The 17,784-nt window shown below is 40.7% G+C and overlaps 2 protein-coding genes and 1 long non-coding RNA gene across 3 annotated transcripts; all 3 read right to left on the reverse strand.

Annotated features, from left to right (window-relative positions):
• Positions 1–1,828: 1,828 nt before the first annotated feature.
• On the reverse strand, positions 1,829–4,774 carry LOC118425073. The gene is made up of 4 exons (XM_035833892.1): positions 4,746–4,774; positions 4,530–4,590; positions 3,907–4,356; positions 1,829–2,330 (listed from the first exon to the last, which is right to left on the reverse strand). The coding sequence occupies exons 1-4, from the start codon at positions 4,772–4,774 to the stop codon at positions 2,256–2,258; spliced, it is 615 nt and encodes a 204-aa protein (XP_035689785.1). The 3' UTR covers positions 1,829–2,255.
• Positions 4,775–4,831: 57 nt separating this feature from the next.
• LOC118425188 lies at positions 4,832–7,898 on the reverse strand. Its single transcript, XR_004832280.1, has 5 exons — positions 7,844–7,898; positions 7,569–7,633; positions 5,582–5,681; positions 5,214–5,315; positions 4,832–4,913 (listed from the first exon to the last, which is right to left on the reverse strand). It is a non-coding gene; the product is annotated as an uncharacterized LOC118425188 (long non-coding RNA).
• A 469-nt stretch (positions 7,899–8,367) lies between these two features.
• LOC118425076 (plexin domain-containing protein 1-like) lies at positions 8,368–13,945 on the reverse strand. Its single transcript, XM_035833895.1, has 5 exons — positions 13,464–13,945; positions 10,403–10,537; positions 10,007–10,076; positions 9,215–9,337; positions 8,368–8,372 (listed from the first exon to the last, which is right to left on the reverse strand). Exons 1-5 carry the CDS (start codon positions 13,470–13,472, stop codon positions 8,368–8,370), a joined length of 342 nt encoding a protein of 113 aa, XP_035689788.1. The 5' UTR covers positions 13,473–13,945.
• Positions 13,946–17,784: the final 3,839 nt, after the last annotated feature.

Consider the following 17,784-nt stretch of genomic DNA (forward strand, 5'->3'; position numbering starts at 1 on the left):
CTGTTTTATCATGTGTACATTACGTTCGTTATAAAGTCACCAGCATCAAAGTTGAACAATGTACAGTACATACGCGCATTTGCTAGCTGTGTGCGTGGTATTACACTCCCAATAGCCACTAAGTATAACAAACAGCACGCTACAGTCCTGCTGCAGCTATTGGCCATAGGTTAGTCCAAGCACAATATGATTTCACTTCAACCCCATTCCGCGGTAATTCCCAAAGCAGATATCGGACTGCTTCTCATTATCGGTTGGGCCCCCTTTCCACTAGACGGCGCTCTCACCTCTCTCTTTCTTTCTCTCTGCGACCTAATTTTTTTGACGTATCGCTCAACCAATTGTATAGAACAGAAACGAATCTTTTTACACTTTGTATGTTTTGTTGTATGTATTCTTATACATTTTGAATGATGTATTCAGTGTGAAATCATAGGTCACACATATTATATTTAGGTCGCATCGAGATCGCCGTCTAGTGTTGGCCTAACTCCCAGCCCGCCCCAAAATAATCAGGAGAAATCCGCTCCTTAATGAAACCCGCCCCTGACATGTACCCGGGCCGGCCTCCCAGGGTTCGGGGCAGCGCCGCAGCTATTTACAGTCCTAAACGTTTTAAATTTGTCTGGGATGAGTAGAATTTATCTGGTAATTCCGGGCTTTGCCTGGAATCAATCACGGCAACGTGGAGCAAATTGGACGCCACCTTTCACCGGCAGCCCCGCCGTGGGACCGGGGCCGTGTTATACAGGCAACGGTACGGAGGGGCATTCCACTCCACACGGGAGCGTTATTTTCCGATAGATATTAACTTTATGAAGTAATAAATGCATACAACTTCACATTATACGATAAAGTACCCAGTTGCTCCACGTGCCCCAAAAGCATTCAGTCTTCTACTAAACTCCCCAAGTACCCTCTAATTGAATTAATCCTATGGCTGAATACAATGCAAAACTGTTCGATAAGGTTACCTAACTTATTTCAGGATCGCTAAGAAATCTCGTTTTGTTATGTTGTTCTTTGCTATCTTATGAGCAATTTGCCTTCTTGGTGTGCTTAGTGATCCTCATTTATTCCAAAAATATGCAAGATAAACAGAGTGTCTGTCCGTATAGGGAATGCATGGGTAGGGTCTGCATGGGTTTAGTGAGTGCCATATTGTTTTACAAAACACACATCGCACAATTCATCCCAAGGTGAATTCCACAAAATTAGGCAGATTATGTATTCATTAACACATTATTGGAAAACACCACCCCCTTCTGGAGTGGAATACCCCTTTAATTCTATCATGGAATCAGGCTCAGCCGAAACATATATGCTGGTATAGCTATAGAGGCAGGCTCAAGTTAAACGTATCCATGTGGTCAGCGAGTCTATACAGTGGAAGTCAGACTCAGATGGCAATAGATATATAAATCGTAGAGAGAGTATTCAAATACAATCCAATCTCTGCAACAAAATACAGAGATTTATGTCCGAACGTTGCAAGTGGCATATACCTCTCTTCTTCAGTGTCCCCAGGAAATCTTCGTTTTTGTCCAGTTCTAGAGATTGAATTGTATTTGAATATTGTTTACCCGAATGTCTAACCTTTATAAATGTATGTAGAGAGAGTATTCAAATAATAATATGTTGCGGATTCTGTCCGTTTTTAAAACCTATCCAGTAACTTTTACCGTGCATATCTTATTACCTGGATATCTAACCTTCATCGACGAAATTGCAAATGTCATACATTTGTCACAGTTATGAGCAAAGTTGAAACCATAGGACGGTGTTAAATCATATCGTTACTCATACGAGTATATCGTATTTTTTTTTTAGTTTGATTTGCTCAACCATCGCTATCACTATCTTCAGAACACACAGAACATCAACACAAACATGTGTCATTTCTACAAAGCTCTCGTTGAAAAATGTTCAGGGCTTCCAGAGTTCGTATACGTGTGCTTGTGTACTGTAAGTGCATATTGTTTACAAGCCAATCCCGGTAAAGGTTAATATAGGTACATATATCACTTTGACTTCGCGTATACCATGTGATGTAATGATGTCATTGCCATTGGAGTCCATCATAAATGTACACAAGAACCACTTCAGATAGTTCCTAAGATTACCCGGTGTCATCAGCTGTCTTCCTCACGTGTTGTTGCGGTGTAGACCGGCTTCTTTGAGTGTCCATCAAATCAAGTCTGCACAGATAACATCATGGACTGCCAACAGTTCTTGTCAGGATGCTTACGTTGCTTTCAACCTTTAGAAAACACAGCTATGACATCCATGTAGTGATGGGTGCTTGAAATTACGTTGTCATGATTGTCGATCTGCAAATGCATAGATGATATTACTATCTGGTCAATAGAGTTTTAGCAAAATACAAAATCATGATATTAAAACAAATCAAATGTCACGTAGTTAGGAAAACAGTTATCAATTACTTGAACATTTTTTATGGACTGGTGAAGGTGACATATTGTTGTCGTTACATTTACTGAAGAGTTATCCCTATTCAGACTGGGCTTTTTTGGTCATCCCTGGACCGGGGGGGGGGTCTTTTGAGGCCCTCCACTTCTAAGTCCTCAAACTCTCGAACGACGTGCCGTAAGGCCACTAAATTTTCAGGACATTATATCAACATAATATCTAACAAGTATTTGACGTTTGACGTTACGTTGACGTAAGATGACGTAATTATGACGTCATCAATTTGATTATATTGGCCGGACCCATGAAAAAAGGGTATTCTCAGAAAACTTCAAGTTATACTACAAAAATGTAACAATAAGTGCAGATAACAGAATAATAATGTTTATTACGACTTGTATTGCCAATAGCAACATCGATGACGTCATCCACATCTAAGATACGAGATAGGCTCCGCCATATTATATCCACCACCTTGAATTTTTAAAAGTTCTTTTTTTGCAACAAATAATCACAAAGGGCAATGGAAATAAACTAAATTCATTCATTTAGATGGTTTTTGATGAAAAAATACCAGGTAGTTACAAATTTTAAGGGAAAATAAGCTTGTTATTCTTGATCTGGCCATACGGTCCGCCATCTTGGATTTTGGGCTGATGACGTCATCAAATTAGCATAACTTATGCATATATAATCAAGAAAGATATGCTAAATAATATAAGATTTTATTTATGTAACAAAATAGCAGTAATATAGCAAATAAATGTGAAAAATACATTGTTAGAACCCAAAATAGTGATTTTTGGCAAAACTGCCTGTCAGCAACCGGTTGCCATGGCAACATGAAAAAATGGAAAATTTGTCAAACTTCGCAAAATTGTTGCCAACAATATTTTAGGAAAACTCACCAAATTTGGTGGCTTTAGCGTAAGGCGGTCTGGCGTTATAGGACATCGAAGTTAGCGCGGGCCCCCCGGTCTGAATAGACGGTTGTGTAACGAATAAAACTTTGTTCAATTGATCTACCAATCTGATGAAATTTTTTACGGATTTATCAATGACTTTCTCTCAAAAGTACCAACATACCTCGTACCTATGTAAGATGCACTGTTACCAACCAGGAAAAAATAAACGCACGACTTTTAACTAACAAAAGCATCAAAATCCCGGTGCTATGTAGGGGGCGTCTCTCTACCGTAAAGCTGCAGGAGAAAATAACACAAGGTAAATTTGTTAAACATTAGACATATTTACGCAGTATAATAGATGAATGTAGGACGTTTTCAAAAAGCATACAGTCAATGACATGCAGACTAGTTAAAAGTTGACGTTTGCGGCATATTCTACCTTTTTAGATTCCATTTCATTGTCTCGGGACGTCAAATAACGCAGGATTAATTAATTAATAAATCAATCGATTAATCAATGCTTTGGTCAATTGATTTCCATCGTTAGAAGGAAAGTACTTACCCTTACCTCAACAACAAACAGCTCGAGTCCTGGTCTCCTGGAGTACGAGTGAATAATCCAAGCTATGGCCACCACGACAATCACAACCGCCACCAGTATGCATATCACAACCTCAATCTCCAATGTCTGAGGGATGCCATAAGAAGAAGTCCTGCCCTGACCCCTGTTATCTAACGTGTCAGGGACGTGATGATTGGTTCCCGCGCCGGGGTCGTCGTTCGTGACCTGCCAGACGTTGATTCGCTGCCTGGAATTTGACGTAGTTTCCGGGAAGTTGATATTGGATTTGTCGTCGTCGTCGCGAAGGTTCGTGACTCTTCGGCTCGTGTCGGGCGTGGTCGGGAACCGTCGGAACACGAGCGACGGCCGAGTGGGCCTGGCTCGACGGGTGGCTGGTGACGTGGAAGGCACTTCTAGCAAAGGCACGTTCAATGTTCTGCATCTCACATAGCTGGCCTGGAATGTTGGGGAAATGGATACATTGAGCATGTACCAGAACATTTAATGCTCCCACTGCGTATTGATGTACTTACAAGTTCTTCATGTGAAATTTAAGTTCGTGCCAGCTTTAAAATTTGAATGTATGGAAGTTGTGACTATGGTGAAAAGTGTCAAACGAAAAGGCACACCTGCTTGTCACATCCAGCATCTACCCATTGTTGCCTGCTCCGATCGTAGCCATCTGAACATCTGCAGGAGAAAATACGTAGGATGAAAACATAATTCATACGTAGCTGCTACTATAAAATGTTTGGTATTACTAGTATGCTTCTAATGGGCGTCGAAGTCGCCTGACGGTTTGCGATAAGAGGATACGTCTTACTAGTATTCTGTAGATGACCTACTTGATGTAAGTTCTAGTTATTTTCTCCATACTTTGACATATCATGGGGCATTATCTACAACTCGAAAGTTAAAGAACAACTGGTACCTGTGAAGCGATGGACACCAGCGGCAGTTGAAGCCTGTTTTAGACCTGAGACAGCTGTTGCAGTCTCTGAACTGGCCACATGCTGAAAGTAGATACACCAAGTTATCATTATTGTCATAATTGTACTAACCAAGAATGCTCTCGTTTTCATCTATTTTATCCATCCATTTACTGAGGATTAGACAGGAAGAACCTTCTGCGCAAAACAACATAAGATAAGAATGTCACTTAAAATCAAGGGGTACTAAATTTGATCTTGTTGTTTTCTACACTCAGGTTGATATTGTAAATCACTTGGTCTTGGCAATGCTTTTTGTCACATTCAAATTAAAATAGTTTGAGGAATTGTGTCTACTAAAAGATAATGGCACGAAACGCTTACTCGGTAGTGGCGACAGCACAATGGCCGACCCTGTGGTCACCTTCCCCTTGTCCAGCTCTATGGTGTGGTACTCGTAGATTGTCGACGTCTTCCGATTCACATCTGAAACAGGAGAAATCTTTAACCTTGTCCAAAAACGAATATTTTCATAATGTATAACATGATATAAGATATTTAAAAAATAACAGCTGCAGTACTAAGGTCAATGAACAGGTACCCAAACCTTCACTATCCGGTTTACACAACCTACCCACCTGCTAAATACCATCCCAATCCGTCCAGCGGATCTTGAGATATACTCCTTCACATCATATAGATCCCAAAAACAGTAACTCCATTTTTTATGGAGTTAACAAACAATGAGTTACCTGAGAATGGCACCAGCAGCGCCTCCACCGTGTAGGCGTCAGAGATCCCGACCCTGACGGGGTGGGAGGAGTCGTCTATACTCGTCACCGGCTTCGGGATCTGGCGGAACAAATTACGGTTACGCCTTGCAGGAGATATCATACATGGCAATCAGCTTAACCAGCGGTGGGTTTGGGCTTAACATTGCAATTAAGATAACATACCCATTTCTGTCAAGCAAAACGAAGACGAGGACCGTTTCTTTAGCCTGTTATTCAGATACGAGTGCTTCATAGTCTAGCGATTTCGTAAAAGCAGAGGCAAGAAGCAAAACCAAATCAATAGTTTAAAATTGACTTTGCGAGCTTAAATACATGCAGATCACAACTAAACCAGCGGAGGGCTTGATCCTAACATTCCAATTAAGATAAGCATAGACTTTATCACAATGCTTGTGGAACGGATATGTCGTAGTGTGTGACCTGTTCTTTAGCCTATCATATTCTGATAAGAATACTTCATAGTCTGGCAATCTCATAATAAATAGAGCCATGTAAGATGCAAAGTCGAATCAGTTTTAAAATTGACTTTGGAGCATACATACATTGTAATCAACCTCACCATCAGGGTACTCGTTCGTACCATCACAATTAAGATAAGCATAGAAATTGCTGCAAAGCTAAACGAAGATGCCGTAGACTGTGACTAGTTCTTACGTGCGTGTAGCCTATTATTCTGATAAGAAAGTGTCATAGTCTGACAATCTCGTAATAAACAGAGCCAAGATGCAAAGTCAAATCAACTTTTAATTTAACTTTTGGAGCATACATAGATTGTAATCAAAATCACCAGCAGGGTACTCGTTCGTAACATTACAATTAAGATAAACATAGTTATTTCCACAAAACAAAATGAAGACATGATCGTCAGTGTGCGCAGCATATTATTCTGATAAGAAAGCGTTCAAGTCTGGTAATTGCGTGATAAACAGAGCCAAGATGCAAAGTTAAATCAACGGCTTCAAAACAGACTTGGCGGACATCTTTCGCCGAATAACGTCATAAATTGATTCTGATTGTCCATGAATAGCAGTTCGACCTTTCATAGCAGGGCAAAATGGGTATGACTTATGGTGAAGTGTCGCATGCAAAACTGCCTTGTCTGCCGGGAAAATTCTCTGCCCACCCTGGCTAAAAGTGTAAATTTCCATGGTAGTAAAGTATTCCCATTTGTATACTGTTTATCTTACATTTCTACGATTTGACAGCTTGTTGAAGCTACGGTATAGCTCCACTGCATGTCACATAAATACAACCGCACCATTACTGGAGACCTCTGGGGTTCATCAACATTTCTGTAATTACACTGTTACCCGCAATGTTCCATCCCTTTCTACACGTTCAAGGTTGGCGGTAAACTAACAACGAAAGGTCATGTCTCAAGACATTCTATAGTCGCCTCGAGCAATCGATAAAGATGATTTCCTTGGCCGCCAAGACCCAAAAGCTAAGATTACATCTCAATTACTAAGAAATCCTTTCCACGGGGTGAGCCAAAAGGCCAGAGGGTAGAGAGAGTGGGCGGTTTATTGGAGACGTTATCTAAACAACCAAATCATTCGGGAGATCAATATATCTTTTAGTATGGGTTTCAGTTCAGAGCAAGCCAAGTTGTTTCAAGCATTTAGTGAACCTATAGCTAAGCGCCGGAGTTGATTTTTTCATGATCGCGTTGTCTTTGGCAAAACACTTGTTATTACATTAAGCGGTGTATCACTAAAGCCGCTGCACGGTGGTGGCATCGGTGCGGCCAAGCGATTTGACAGAGCAGTAAGCGAATCACATCGAGTGTTTTGTGTCTTTCGGCCATACGTTTTGCACGATATTTCTATTATGACGTCATTGTAACACAAATCTAATTAGGACAGCCACCGAGCCTGCATGTTGCCCTTTATATAAACTGTAGTATCCACAGTTTCTTGTTGACATTGTTTTTTAAACTACTTACCTTTTTATAGACGAAAATAATCCGACCGTCTTGTGAGAGAGTGACTTGGAAAGTGAACGTCTGTCCTGCGAGTTAAAAAAAACTAATTATTATCAATAGAAATAAAATGATTACAGCTTTCTGGTATATTGTTTGCTGCTGCAGTAGAAATGTTGGCACTGCGGTGACAAATATTTGAACGTTTGCTTTGTTCGCTGTTAACCGTCTGCTTCCGATAATGTGGAAATAACTGAATAGTACCGGCTCTTGGGAACCTCAAGCTTGTGTTTAATTACCTTCCGTGTCGTCCCGTAGCCTTAGTCTGCCCCACTCCACACTTAGAGCACTTCCTGTAGAAAAAAACACAATTATCAACCATTAGGGTCGAAAAGAAAGGGCACTTGACACTAAGTCCACGTCTAGACTTCGTCAGGAGCGATACTATGGAGACGGTCACTGGACTCTAAGGTCCTTTATTCCTTCAGTGCTCCATCATGACACGTCTGAATGATTTAGCTTCATAATCATCATCATGTGTTGTTACTCCTCACTTGACCTGCTCTAGTCTCTTTTGCATCTCGCAGTTCTTATCCAGGTAGGGCCTAGATAGATGTTTCTGCAGGCGGTCCCTCCACCTTGTTCACAACTGGCCTCTTTTTCTCCTCCGTTAGGATTTAGCTTCAATCATTGATCAATCGCATTTTGTAACGTTTTAAAATATTAACTTAGGGCCACAAGGCATGATAAACATCGACGTAACCGAAACAGAAAGAAGCTTTGTACTGAATACTAAAATGTACCACAAAGAGCCCGTCAATCACTACTCTGCAAATTACATTCGAAGATTATAAACTACACAGCACGAAATATTAGGTAAAACATTAATTACTTTCCACGGAAAACTAATCAACTTCTTATCATAATAACAGAGTAATTTACAGCTAGTCAGTAAATTAATTACGAAAGCGGAAAACAGTCTCTCTCTCCTGCTGACAAAACGGAGATGACATGCCCATAAACCAACTAATAACCGTCAGAGAAAATATGATTAGAGCGAGGGAAAGTGATTCCTGTGGCAGAATTTTTCCTCTCGGGCATAAAAATGAAACATAATCAGTGTACAGCTAATAGAAGGAAATGTAACACGAACCTATATATTTGTAATTTAATAATATAAGATATTAGATTGTAAAATCCAACATTCATTAAGTCTCTTGTTATTTGTTGCAAGTCAAGCATACTGTGGCTTTTTAGATATAACAGCATCCATCATCTCACAAACCAAGGCCATCAGTGCAAATGATGTCCTTTTTGTCTTCGTACATTTTGTCCTTGAAAAATCATAAATTGTACTGATGCAACGCTCTCCCTGCCTATATACGTCTGCTGAGTAATTAAGTACTTTATAAACAAGAAAAGTACCGGTTTCGAATTCCAAAGTACATTTTGGGGAGCGTTGTTCTTAAAGATATCAGCTGAACACCGTTCACTTTTTTATAACCTGAATAAAGGTAATATGTCTTGTTCTGTATATACTATACCCTCTTTGAAATCAAACTAGCTGAAAATCTACCCAGTTGTCCTTGAATGAAAATAAAGATAAAAAGACAAAGTCGAACGGGCTACCGAATTGTTCTTAAATGAACAAAACGATAGAAAAGTCTTACCGTTATCTCGGTACCTGACCACAGACATTGGGTCCAGCCCGGGGTCAAAGTTAGCCATGAGCGGCGCGATGTACTGTGTGGAGGCGAGGGAGTGGCTCAGGGTAGAACCAATGGACACGAAACCTGAAAAAATGTCGATAAAAGTCAGACATCCAGGTAATAATATATGCTAAAAGCGGCTACTCAAGCAACTGGATAAGATTTTGGAAACGGTCAGACGTTTTAGATGGCATCCACCATGTTTCTTCAGTGAAACCGTCAATAGTAGGACAGTTTTCGGATATTAAGAACTTCGTCTAAGACTTAAGTTGTATCGTGATCATTGTTTTACTAGGCATGCTACCCGAATGGTTATTGATGCAAAGGAACTACATAACGCTCTACCGTAAATCAATGAGGCGGTTGATATTAAGATTACCAGGGCTACGTAAATGCAATAAAACTAGGATGTCTTTTACATTGGCCATTCAGCAATGTGTAATCAAATAGAGAGGAAATAAAATTGACACCACATTTAAGATATAATATAATTGCAATTTTAGAAAAACCATGACGTTACGTCTGCTATTCATAAATTTGATAAGTAAGCCTGTCTGCTATGCACAATTTGATGACCTATCTTAGACAGACTCTAGACATGTTTAAATTGCGTTGCAACCTTAATAATGCCATGGCAATGTGCCGATCTTTATTGTAAAACCACCCAGGTATGACAGTGAATACCTTATGTACACGGAAACATATCTGTGCTTCATCTATCCTGTGTTAAGGCACATGAAATAATGAATCTACCTTTGACAGCTATCGTTATATTCTTTATCGGGCTGCCATAGAACGGGAAGTCGAACGACAGACGGACATTCTGGAAAGCAATAAGGCATAGATTAGAGCAGGATTCATAAATAAGAGATACAAACAGAAATGGAGTCTACTTTGCATGATTCACAACCTCTTTGTAGAACACCGTTGAAGAGGTTCATCAGTCATGTATGAATACACTCACTGCAATATTTTTTAAACAGTGAAGGTTCGATTCCTTGCAGCACATTTGATGGTATGTCTCTATGTCTTTAAAAGCCGTTACTGCTTGAAGAATATTGTATGTTAGTCTTTTTTGAATCATTGAAACTTTGTCATTGTGCACTAGTTTGTTAATTGCCATTATAGTAAAGCTTCTGTGGCACCTACTTTAGTATTCATATTCCTTCCCGGCAGGCCGTTCGCGATGGTGTATCCAGTTCTTTCGCCATCGACGTCTACCCAGAATCCTCTACCCGGCGGGTAGTGGGTGTAGTAGTGCGACCTGTAGTACTCGTGGTAGTTCTGAGGAAAAAAGTCATTTGCGCATCATTTTCCTTCACTTTCATTTTAAGTGCAATATTTCGTGGACACTGGGCAGCAGGCCGATGTGACAACAAACATATACATATATACAATACAAAAACATAGTATTACATAAATGAACAAATGAAATAGCTGTACATTTGACTCGTGAGCTTTACGTTATTTCTTTTATGCGTGAGAAAAAAATGTATTTGAACAAACGTTTTAGATAATCACTGTTATGTTTTGTTTGTTTATGATGACTTTAATGATGTTTTCTCGTTCAAATTATCTCAAACCTACCAGAGGTCACGACCAGTACGTTTATTGCTGAAAGGGTAATTCATTCCTCTGATAAATCAAATAGACATCGGTACATCTATGAAATGGGTTTCATATGTCTTTAGCTCGTCTTAGGATAACGCCACGGCCCTTCTCAATCGCACAGCAAAGACATCAGAGGATCAAGACGTCTTAAACCCGAGTGCGCCTTATCTGATATCCTTCCCTCGCCCTTCAAACATGTAAAGATGAGATCTCCAGCGGAGTTCCCGTCGACGGAAACTCTCCGTACATAGATCAATCTCCCTTTCATCACGATAAGAGGAGTCTTCTCGCTGGAGAATAGCTGACCTTTTCATGTCAAACTGCGCTGGAAGTGTAATCTACTTAACTAAAGGTTCGACGGCGATGATGCCGCTTCTGGTAAGCCGTGAGTAAAGGGCAACGTAATTGAGAGATGCATGCCAGCGTAGCATGATAAAAGTAGTTATTATATAATCAGAAACAGCCCTGCTTTTCTCTGCTGTGAACTATGGTTCAGATTTTTCTGTTTGGAATGCGTTGATGTTGCTTCTGGTAAGCCATAAGTAAAGGACAAGATAATTGAGACCTGTGGGCCACTGGAGCGTGATAAAAGTAGTTATTAATTAGAAACAGTCCTACTCTGCTTTGAACTAGGGTTTATATTTTGCTGCTCTTGAAGCGCGTTGATGCCGCTTCTGGTAAGCCGTGAGTAAAGGGCAAAGTAATTGAGAGCTGCATGCCAGCGTAGCATGATAAAAGTAGTTGTTATTATATAATCAGAAACAGCCCTGCTTTTCTCTGCTGTGAACTACGGTTCAGATTTTTCTGTTTGGAGTGCGTTGATGTTGCTTCTGGTCAGCCATGAGTAAAGGACAAGATTATTGACAGCTTCGTGCCACTAGAGCATGATAAAAAGTAGTTACTAATTAGAAACAGTCCATCTCCCGTTTGCTGTGAACTATACGGTTTAGATTTTGCTGCTTTTTGGTGCGCGTTGATGTCGGCTCTGGTAAGCCGTTGACTTTGCTGGGTACTATGGTCCTTTTAGTGTCGTTGATGTTCCTTCTGGTAAACCCGTGAGTAAAGGACAAGGTAATGAAGAATTACATGCCAGCGGAGCAGGATAAAAGCAGTTATTATCATGATCTGAAACAGTCCGACTCCCTTTGCTGTGAACTATAGTTTCGATTTTGCTGCTTTTGGAGCGTCGTTGGTGCCGATTCTGTTAAGCCGAGAGCAAAAGGCAAGATAATTGAGATCTGCATGCTACCGGTGTATGATAAAAGTAGTTACTAATCAAAGACAGCCGACTGCCTTTGCTATGAACTACGGTTTACATTTTGCTGCTCTGGAGTGTAATTAATGGGGTTGTGGAGATGCGATCTCGGCGCATTCCTCATCGATTGCAGACGGCTTTGAACATGAAAAGACTACTTGATTCTCTGAAATATTTGACCCTCGGAGATCAACGGCTTTTTAAGAAAGCTTTTAGCGCCGGGCAGTATTTGAAGGCCTGCTTTAGTTAAGTGACAGTGTTTCCCTTAAATCTGTACAAAGATGAACTATGAAGCCAAGTTTTACTCATTCATACTTCGTTTAACTGATATAAATCCATTGGTAGCTAGGGTCGAAAAGATATTTACCGCATCCAAGACAAATTTGCCTAAATTCATCAAATTACGACTATATATAAATCTGTTGATGTTAGTGGAAAATTCTATTTGCATCAGTTCGTTGCTGTATGTGAGTCTTAGACAGATATCGTAGAAGAAAATTTGCAAAGACCCAGAAGAGTCTAACAGATAAGATGAGGCATAGAGGTATTGCGGAGTCCTCTGGTTCAAATGAATCCTCGAGTCAACTAGATAATACACCATGACACGTCCATGTTAAATATGTGAATCCACTTTTTTTTTCAAATCAGAAAGGCCATAGAAGTTCTAACCCAGTAATATATACTGACCGTTTTAGCTACCAGTTCTTTGGTTCTCATTATTTTCGTAAAACCGTTTACAGCTTGTTTGTCCCAGAGGAAATATCGGGACGAGTTTTAGATTGAAGCTAAACTGTTGACATTTGCAGACGACATCAGAGCCCTACAGGTCTGTCGGAAATCGATACTGGTGTAATTTGGTCTTGTGAAAGCTAACCCTTGACCTACTACGAAGATGAAACCGTGAAACACCAACTAAGGTATTGTAAAGAGGGATCATGGGTAGAGCTTATGGGATTGAAACCTACATATATGGCGATAATAGTCTTTCAAACTGAAATCTAATTATTTGACAATAGAAAGTATATGAATTAGAAAAGAGCGTTGACGATTCATGGTGTGTGTGGATCATGGTGTGTGTGGATAAAATTAAACTAACAGTGTTCAGATATGCAGCTTTTTCTATTTAGTACAAAACTAATGTGTTGCGCCGTGTATTTGGCGGTTTATCTGGTATGCAATAAAGACAATATTTTATGTGAAGGAGGGCAACTTGTAAAGGTCACTCTGGACTTGTTTTCCCTCTCCATCACTTTATGATGAGTTTAAACGGGCAAGCAAAATACATATCATGAGTTACAGACAATGACCTAAACCTTACAAATAATGCTACCATGTGTTACCTACCTCGCCCATTGCCGTCCTGTTGTAGCTGCTCCCCCGTCCTGAGCCCTGAGTCTGTCTGAGCGGTACAGACGCGCCGCCGTTACGCCGTATTCTTACACCGACCTTCACAGGCGAGGAGGCAGTGGTCTTCACAATGGGCTGCCCTGTATAGAGTTAAAACAACCGAACTGAACAGCGATCCATTTTCATGTTGGTGTACTTCACTAAGTATAGTATTTGCTCTTAGTTGTAAACACGTCATCAGAATATCAGAATATCCATATATAGATAGTGTGTTTTAACCAAAATTGACTAAGAATAGGACGTGCTAAGTATAACTCATTTCCTTTTGTTCTGAAAGACAACCTCGCATAAGCATAATTGCTGAAAGATATCTAAAGCCCTCCAAACGCTTTTTCCTGCATTTGGAGGGGGAAATTTTGCTGGAAGAGTAAAATCAGCTTGGTTCAATAGCATGTGTGTTGAATTTTTTTTAACTTTGAAAAATTCCATTTGTTTATTATTTGCTAACATCTTTAAATGCCAACTTTTGTTCGTCATAAAGGATGGAATTTCTTTTTTTTTATTTTCCCAGCTGCAACATTCTGTCAAAGGACGGAATGACAAGTGCTGGCTAGAACCCTGTGATAAAGTATAGTCATCTAAAGTATCCTTGAATGTGTCATATGTCAGCCTACACCATGGTACCGGCACGGTACCTCGTTAGGAAACGCAGATGCTTGGGAATACGATAGTTCAGACGATAGGACGACAAGGCGTCGGCATTTAAATAAAGGCAGGAGTCATAAAACGTGATATGGTGGCGTAATGGAATGACTTTTACAACGTTTTCCTTCGTTTCAACCGTCACATGAGTGACCTCATCATAAAGAACATCCTCACGTCATATCCGATTACATCGTGTTCTCCCTGACCCGATACACATCATGTTTGTGATGTCCGTGCATTAGCAGCTCTGTAGCCTTGGCATGTAAAGCGATGTCTGATCCATTAGTGTCTAGTTACATTAGCTCAAGGTCTAGATGCTTTATGTGCCAGTCGTTATTCTGTCACGGCGATTTTATTTCATGGCAGAGGGATTTACTATTACACCCGTATCTCGCACGTGATACGACAAGACAAGTCAGATAATAAATTTCCTTGCACATAGTTCTCCTTGATTACCGTCTTTGTCGTTGAGTGCTAGGGCGCGGTCACATAGGTCGTGCAATCGTTGTACGATTTTGATGCCATAAGATTTTCAGGCAGGCTGTGACAGAACCAACCACCTACATGGATCCAAAACAGCACTTTTGCAGGAGACGTACATTTTTGTCCTCCAAAATGCCCGATGTTAGCGGTCGTACGATGACCGTACGACCTATGTGACCACGCCCTTAGTCAACATCGACATGGTGGCATTGTCTTTTATCCTTACATGGCAGTCAGACCTAGTTTATAGCTAAAAACTTTCTTCGCAAGTATTTTTGTATGATCTCCAGACTTTTGTCGATCTGTTCCGTCCGATGTCACCATGGTCTTTCTAACCGGATTCCAGGATGACATTTTGCACTTTCTATTGATCAAACAGCTTGTCCACCCACCCCGATGGGTAGATGTATTCATGACTGTCGCAGAGCGTTACCTGAAGTCGTCGCAAACGGTCAATGTTACATCTGTTTCTGTCAGCTGTAATTCCATCTCAGGTCGGCTTCGTGCCAAGGTATTATATAGAAGAAGGGGGTCTATATAATGGTGTTGCTTTGGGAAATACTTTTTGTGAATCGTAGATATTGCAGAGATAGTAATGATTATTGATAAGAAAAAGGAGAAGAGCTTAATTCCCCTCACTGAGTTTTGAGATAATGCCTGCTTTAGATTCAAAAGGAAATTCATTCTTTCTCATAATTTTTAGCAAATTCTACTACCAATTTTTCCATAGAGAAAACATATTTCAGCATCCACCGTATTTACATCTATGTTAACAGTAGGACTTCGAGCTCTAGGGCTGTAGACAACTGTTTCATGTGATAGAGTGTCATTTTGTTAGGACTGGCAGGGGCTATCAATAACAGCCAGTGTGCATCGACAGGAGTACGGAGAATCCGGTTTACATGTCATCAGGCCTTGTGGGGAGTCATTTACTACACGGTGGCCCACCGACCGGTACATCTACTGTATCACTAGCGCCAGGGCTCTTCATTAATCAGGAAACTGGCTTCCCATTTTAAATTATGGCGACTATGTTTAAGGCATGGGGGTACGTGTACATGTTGTAAGTCATGAATTTCCACTTAGCAACGCTAGCTATAAGAATATATCAGCCCTTTAGTGACCTATGTACTACACGGTGGCACACCGACCGGTACAACTACTGTTTCAACAGCGCCAGCGCTCTTCTCTAATAAAGAATCTGACTTCCCATACTAAATAGATTATGTTTAAGGCATAGAGGTACATGTACAGGCCATCGCGTGCAGGAACAACTTATACAGGCTCTCTGTCTTCCCTCGGGCCATCAGAGAGTGGAACGAACTTGAGCCTGGTGTGGCAGAGGCGGGTTTTATTTTCCAGTTTCAAAACTGAACTGGTTGGACCCTGCTGTATTGAGCCACCCGCACACGTCCTGTACATATGTTAATATATGTCTTACTGAGCCACTAAACTCACTTGTCTTGAGCTTTGCACACATAAAATCAGTTGTTTTCATTTGCCTTAGCGTTTTCCTTTATTTTCCCTTGTCTGCTGGTACCGGGCACTTGTGTTGTATCTAACCCATGCGCAATCTGCCGTTAATCTCTGCAAAGAAGCTAGGTAGTATGAATGAAGAAGAAGACATGTACATGCAAGTCATGAATTTCCTCACAGCAGCGCCAGCTTTAAGAATACATCTGTTATGGTTCATGTCAAGGGAGACTTGATGACCTTATTCAGTAAGCACGGCAGAAGCGTCCCGTCTCTCATTTACCAGGGTGATGCTTTCTTTCACGTCTACGACAGGAGCCATTAATGACTGTCATTTCACGTTAGCTGACGCCATTGTCGATTATCTCTGTCACGTCGCTTTCAGTTAGTTCATCGCCTTCAATCTATAGCATAGCGATGCGTTCTTATGGTGTTCTTAACATGTAAAAGTGATAATGACAAAGATGTAACTCAATTCACTTTTACCGAATCCCATCCTCATCTCTATGGCTAACGCACCCCTTACATCTTCCTTAGGAGGTCTTTGTGAGAAATACAGCATCATTGATGAACCTGGACCAGACTTAGCCACGTGTAGGATTGTGTTCTCGCCGCAAAAACGAAAAATCGGCGACATATAGCAGCAAAAGCAGACCTCCGGTTAGAAGCCTAGAAGAAGCTGTCTGATAAGCAACAAAACATATCAAGCAGGCGAGACTTTATTGTCTGTATAAAAGAAAACTCCAATATCCTAAAAAAGAGAAGATTCGGCTTAGGAGTCCTAAGCCAAAACCTCATTTACAAAATAATTGTTAGACTACTGAACCAAACTTTCACTCAAACCATGCTCTTCGTGATTATCTTACAGATTAAGCCACATTCTGCAAAAAGATATCCTCCGTAATGTCCCTAATATGACTCTGATATACGTCCCTAATGTAAATTTCATAAGGAACAACCAGGACCCCAGCAGAATGGCCGTTATACCGTTAGCCCTGTCACTTCCAGTTCCAGTTACCGCACAGCTGTTGGCACCAGAGTGCTAATTGCATATGTATGACATCGACCCCCATGCTCTCTGTGAATAAGTGTGTTCGCCTCCTCGCAGCTGTGCGCATACTCTACAGGAGCCAAGTTTTCACATAAATCTTAGACTCAGCTGGACGTGCGCTTTGAAATCAGTTGTGCCATGAACATGATGTGGACCTTGATTTTCTCCGGCTTCTTTATCTAGATAAACCCCATTTCCACTAGGACGGCGCTCTCTCTGCGACCTAAGAATTGACAGATCGTCCAGAAATTGTATAGAAGAAAAAAATAAATATTTTACGCTTTGTGAGTTTTGTTGTCTTGTCAGTCATATTTCTAAATTTTGAATGGCATTTTCAGTATGGAATCGAAGGTTAAACATATCCATTTTAGGTCCCACTGAGAGCGCAGCACGATCGCCGTCGACTGGAAAGGGGGCCTTATGAATTCAGATCCTTTCACCGTCCCTTCGTGTTATTGATAGCTACCTACACGGCTACACGCACATGTGCATCCCTAATGTAACCCTAATCATTCCAGCCGCGCCACACCGTCATTACTGTTCCTAAAGCCACGCGTGGAATACGTATCAACAGGATTGTGCCATGACCCTTTTGCAAAACTCATT

This window comes from Branchiostoma floridae, chromosome 10, assembly GCF_000003815.2.
Source record: "Branchiostoma floridae strain S238N-H82 chromosome 10, Bfl_VNyyK, whole genome shotgun sequence".
Taxonomy (NCBI): domain Eukaryota; kingdom Metazoa; phylum Chordata; class Leptocardii; order Amphioxiformes; family Branchiostomatidae; genus Branchiostoma; species Branchiostoma floridae.